Genomic DNA, 6,000 nt, shown 5'->3' with positions numbered 1-6,000 from the left:
ACCATCAGAGTTTCTTGTCCACTAAACTCACTAACGCAAATAGCTGCTCCACAAATCTAGTAGTCTCACGAGTCTAAAAAAAGCTTCTGATGAAAACGCTGCACCACCTTCCGCTTGTCAAGATAAAAAGACAGCTAACAGCAAAAACATCACAGTTTTAAATGAGAAAAAAAAAAGAAAAAAGATGAACCTGCTTTCAGACCAGCGGAAACAAACTTAAATTGTAAACAAATCTGGTGAAAGTAAGAAGTGAACAACAACATGTATGAAAAAATCCCGAAGCAGAAGTTTAAATGACTGAAATCTGGTCAAGGCAGCTACCGAAGGTGATGTAGCCGATGTTGTCTCCTACGGCTGCATCGGTGTCCTTCAGCTCCAAGGGAGGCTCACGGTGACTGAATAACACCTGAGGGGCTGTGTGACTGGCACGCCGGCCTTCTTTAAACTCCTGTGGGAAGAGAGAAAGATAAAGAAACAAAACAGAAACAGACAGAAAAAGAGAAAGCAGAAAGAGGGACAGAGAGAAAGAGAGAGAAAGAGGGAAAAAAAACAAACAAAAAAAAAACTGATTCAAGCTCTCATTCCAAAATGTTCATTTCCTCTAGACTGGATCTTCTGGCCCACTTCCATGCCAAACTAACTTTACGTTTATACCAAACCCGAACCACAACACTGCTAGTATGAGCTCATGTTTTCACATCCCCTCAAATGACTGCTCAACTGCGGGTGGATGATTTAACTAACACACTGTTCAAAATGCCAGACGTCCAAAATGTTTTCAGAATGACGCAAGTGTTCTGACCGCGAGAGCATGAATGTTGCTACAGGCCGGGACACGCAGCTGCAGATCGCACCGTCCTGCACAGACAGAGATCACGCCACGCCGCCCCCCAACGCAGCGAGCAATGCCCTGAGGTCACATGTTTGTTTGTGTGATTTGTATTTTGCCCTAATCTCCACGAACCTGCATAAATACTTTGCCTATGATGACGTCGTCGTCATCCTTAAAGACCGTGCTGAAAACCACAGTCACGCGGTCCTTCTTCGCCTCCACGTACCTGAAACCATGGAAACCAGAAATCTTTTTTTAAATCCACCAACACCAGAATAACCCTCAACACTTCACTACATAAACACCACTGTGCTTCTCTCTGTGGTCCTGTATGCATCTGCAGGACTAATCCTGTAGCCCTGTTCACCTATTAGGGACCAACATTTAACATTCAATGCACAAACCAAGTAACAAATAGGTTACATGCACTGCAGTAAAGGTCAAAGGTGAGGAAGAGGTCACGCACATGGTCTCGTCATCTCTGTAGTGGACGACGGCCCTCTGCTCGCCCTCGCGACCCTCCTCCTGAAACGCAAAGTACTTCTCAAACACGGACGCGAAGCAGTTTCTCTTCAGCATGCCTGCCTGGTGGACAACGTCCTCCCTGTTGGCTGGTATTGCTTCCAGGTCAAAAAGCAGAGATACGTTGTACCCTATAACCAAGAAAAAACAAAAGACAAAGGAAAATAAACAAACAGGTGAAATGGCTTAACTGTATGTCCAGCCATCATTCTACTAGATATATAAATGAAATGAAATTAGTTATATAAATTAAAAGTCCTGACTGTCTCACTCCCATGAGCTGCTTGGTGAAGTAAGAGGTGTATAGGCCAGCTGAGAAGCCAAAGCTGCGTAAAGGCAGACAATGTCGAGATCTCCACTTACCATCTTCTGCTGGCACCAAGAGATTTCCGTAAATTCTCTTCAGCAGCTGAAATCAAACACAGCATTTATCTCAGACCTCTTTATCAGAGTCAAAATGGCCTACATATTGGGTTTATTAAGAAACATTCAGGCAGTGTGTTTCACTGGGAACATTCCTGTGCAATAATTCTTCTGTGTCTTTTCAGCCTTGAGTTTTATGATTTTTCATAATCACCCTCTTCATATTCTCTAAAAACGATCCATAGGGCAATGACAGGCTTTAAAAGTCAAAGGATAAAAGCCCATAAACATGGCAATCTGTTCCGCTCTTCGGATGAGTGGAGAAGGCCAGGCAGAGGCTAAGCTGACGGTCCTACATCTCTGGTGTTTCCGCCCAATTTGCATTTAATTTACATACATCACACCAAGTTGGGGGGTGGGAGGAGGGGCATAGAGACGTGTTTTGAATATTTGCTTTGCATTGTCTACTGGCAGCAGACCACAGCCTGCATTCTAATTAGAGGCCCAGAGGTCGGTGACTCCTTATTTTAAACATGTTTTAAAATACAGCATAGTTCAGAACACACTAGGACAGAGTTCAAATTCTCACACGAAGCAGGTTTTATATACATCTGCAACTTCCTCTCTGTGAGTCAGAAACACTTCCTGATTCAAAACCACAGGCAAGGGACATGTAAAGATGAGCCCATGTGACTGTCAAACAGGGACACAGAGAAAACTAAACCAAAGTTTAAATATGACTTCATTGAAAATATTTACTTATTACTATTGCCAGTCAAGATGACCTGACCAAGTTGAACCAAGGAGTCCTGAATGACTCAGTTCAACTTCAGAAGATATCTTCTCAGTTCAAGTTACCATTGGCAATGTACAAAGACCACTGCTCCAAATTCAGTTATATTGTTTTAAGGAAAAGGCTTTATTAAACATGTAATAATCCTTGGTAGGGCCATGGAGTACTAAGTTGCTTTTCCTTAAGGTATAAATTGCTGTGAAACTGTGCTGTCACTCACACGAGTGACAGACACCCTTATTGCTAAACGATCGTTATTGGTAACCTGGACAGAAATCAGGACCTCTCTGTAACTACCACATTCAAGTTCTTGCCATGAAGCCCTGGACACTGACCACACCCATCTCCAAGTCCACCTTTGACAACCCAATAGCCAATAGGTGTGCAAGAACCCCGTGTAGGTCATACCTCATCAGCACCATGTTCCTGAAGCTCCTTGTAGAACTTGAGGGAGATGCTGACCAGCACCTTGGTCTTGTCGCCATTCGGGTTTGAGATGTGGTAGAGCACACCATCAAAATCTACAACACAAGCCAAGTCACAGCACAATCCATTCACCCTCCGATACGGCAGGCTTTACCGACTGGTAAACCACAGAGCTAGGACAATGCATCCAGAGCACTGACATGCATCTAATGTCCTACATGTTCCATGAGTAAAACATTATTCATAAATATTATATTTCAGTAGAATAACTTATTTCCCCGAATGGCATGTTTTAGTGTGACAGTCAAAAAAACCATTTTAACCATCCAATGCACACATTTTATATCGTTACTCCTCTTCCTTATTGGTTATTTCGCTCTCGGTCATTCCAGCTAGCTGTTAAGCTTCACTTTGGAGGCTGTGGTGAAGTAAATGCCTTTAAGTTATGGGTCCTTGCAGAACTCCCACAAATCTGCGTGATTGCGCCACCTGCTTTCAGTGTGCTGCTCTCCTGTTTCCACAGGAACACAAACTCACCAGCAAACGTGACTTCTACTGCTTCTGGCTTGTTCCTGAACACAAAGAAGAGCAGAGATTGGTTTTGATGTGATAATGTACATTATCAAAACTTTAAGGCCTCAAACAAAAATGTTTGTGGCCTTACATAACTGCGCAACATGGTGGGATGCTTCTGTATGGACTCCATGATTGTCTAATTTTTTACTTTATTGAGTTAGATACCGAACTGTCTAGAGGATTATCTAGTAATCCCAGTGGATTTTTAAAATTTCTTAAGACAAGTGCACATCTCAAAATTCATTCCAGGATCAATGTAAATGTGTGTCAACAACTACAATGACACAATGAGATAAGACCAAAACAAATCTGCTTGTTAGAACAGGTCACCACTACAGATAAAGATCGGCCTTTTCGGGTGTTTAAGGTTGGAAGGGAGCTGGAAGAAGACGGAAGCAAGTGGTTTAAATCTGAGATGTTGGGGCGGGATCCAGTGTGCAGAGAAAAGCAAAGTCAAACCTTATATGGAAAAGATAGCTACCACTAGGGAATAATTAATTAGCTAAAACATTTTTTTTACTTCAGGCGAAAAAAAAAAAAATCGAGCTAGCGATGAAATACCACGACCATGGTGGTTGACCGTTTCAGCTACGTAGCCAATTAACTAAATAGATAAGTAGATAAATAACTAGATAGAGTGCAATCGAGCCCAAGACTGAGTTTCACAGCGCCACAGGTAAACGTATCTCTGGATACGGAGCTAGCCGGCCACAGATCATTTAACTACAGAGGATACAATAACTTTCTGCGTCCGGATAAAAAAATAAACCCCCACTCCCTCAACATTTTATTCAACTGCAAGATGCATAAACACTTTACCTAGCTAACCGCAGACAGTCAGTCCCCAAAGAAACAGAACTAGCTAGCTAGGCTAGGCTAAGCTAGGCTAATAAAGACAGTTGTGCAGCCTTTCATGTTGTTAGCTATGAAATAATGAAATACAGTTTCTATAGAAAAACCTGATGTAGGTAACGATAGTCCAAGTGTGACAATATGGAATATGTGGTTAGAAAGCTAGCCAGGAAGCTAACAAAGCTAGCCAGGAAGCCAACCAAGGCGTTGCTCACCCGTTGGATGCGCTCTCAAATTTAAGAGTTAGCGTCTCCTCTATGATCCGATTATTTATTTCCAACAAAATCATGATGATTTTGAATAAATGCTAAATAAGTGCTACTTCAAATTATCTATAAAATATGTCACACGACTCCTAAATGCTGGTTTTACTCCCCGAAGGGTCTGCTTCCCTAGTCCTGTCAGCACTTCCGCATTGAATTTCAAGCCCTCACGAGCAGTTCATGAAGATGCCTGCATCACGAGCTAAAGCCGCGGATAAACTTTCTCTGATTAAGTTATTTTGTTATAACGTCATCATTCCAACATATTATTAAGCTATTATTAGGAAAGTGACAAACTTGGATCTTAGTGGAATAAAATATCCCACCATAAACAAAATCCCCCCCCCCCCCGTTTAATATTAAAATGTCTAGACAATAAATCTATGCACCGCCATACACCCAAACACACCAAACCTTAACACATACACACATAATATACAGTTCATACAGCACCAGTTAGCTCTTAATCCCTCAGTATTTCCACATCGAATGTAGGCTAATGATTTAATTGCCTTGTCATAAAGGTAAAATCAGAGCGTTCAAATGCACACCCTGCTTATAACGTGATTAAAAGTGGCATTTACTGATTTTTTTTTTTGCACCGTTTTGCACCGTTTCACAATTTGACATTACCAGTTGCGAATGGAGGTGACAGCTCTCAGAAAAGCCTGTTGTGATTACAAATTCCACGTTAAATTTGATTTCTGGCATATAAATATGTGACAGTTTTGTTTTTTTTACTACCACAATACTCCCAACTCACCAGCCTTTGACTGGATTAATAACAGTCCATTAAACTGAACAAAGAAACAAAATAAAAACAAATAGAAACTCTGCTTAGTGGCATCAGAAGTTTTCAGTGCAGAAACAAATGTGATGAGATGTTTAATATACATTTTATTATAACATATATCTAAACACTATTTGAATACATTCTTTCTCAACAACACCTGATTGTGCTTCAAGCATAAAAACATCTCAGCTTTCCTCTCAACATTTCATTATATCAACCTGTTCCTTTGGCATCTTTCTTTTCTACTGTCAGTGGTTTTTCTGCTCTCTTCAAGTCTTCTCCTACCTCGTCTTTTTATTGTGTATATTACTAAAGACTTCATCTTAACTGACATGTAGGAGCTGCTAATTGAGGCAACACCCCGGAGTAAAGTTTGCGTGGCTACAATGAAGCTTGCACTGTCAGGCTGTGATCTGTGTGAGCCTGTGGCAGTGTAGCCGTGGGCATCTGGGTGCCGTTGGTTTTGCACTCAGTTTGTCTACCAGCGTGGGAAGGAGATCTGCGACTGGCATGTACCCGAGCGATAAAGTGCATGAAGAGCAGGTCTGGTTCCTGCAGTGTGCAGCCAAAGCTCCTCACA

The 6,000-nt window shown here is 41.7% G+C and overlaps 1 protein-coding gene across 1 annotated transcript in view; it reads right to left on the bottom strand.

Moving 5' to 3' along the window:
* LOC113585138 (actin-related protein 2/3 complex subunit 2-A-like) overlaps positions 1-4,796 on the bottom strand; it is an 8,104-nt gene extending 3,308 nt beyond the window's left edge. Inside the window, exons 1-7 of the mRNA XM_027022467.2 lie at positions 4,580-4,796; positions 3,474-3,508; positions 2,919-3,031; positions 1,718-1,763; positions 1,299-1,485; positions 965-1,058; positions 322-448 (exon numbers count right to left, since the gene is read on the bottom strand). Of these exons, the coding sequence (XP_026878268.1) occupies positions 322-448; positions 965-1,058; positions 1,299-1,485; positions 1,718-1,763; positions 2,919-3,031; positions 3,474-3,508; positions 4,580-4,653 (676 nt within the window). The 5' untranslated portion in view covers positions 4,654-4,796. The remainder of the gene's footprint in view (positions 1-321; positions 449-964; positions 1,059-1,298; positions 1,486-1,717; positions 1,764-2,918; positions 3,032-3,473; positions 3,509-4,579) is intronic.
* Between the last annotated feature and the right edge of the window lie 1,204 nt (positions 4,797-6,000).

This window comes from Electrophorus electricus, chromosome 2 (assembly GCF_013358815.1).
Source record: "Electrophorus electricus isolate fEleEle1 chromosome 2, fEleEle1.pri, whole genome shotgun sequence".
NCBI classification, from domain to species: Eukaryota; Metazoa; Chordata; class Actinopteri; order Gymnotiformes; family Gymnotidae; genus Electrophorus; species Electrophorus electricus.
The sequence above is the reverse complement of the archived record's forward strand: the minus strand, read 5'-3'. Positions and strand labels throughout refer to the sequence as shown.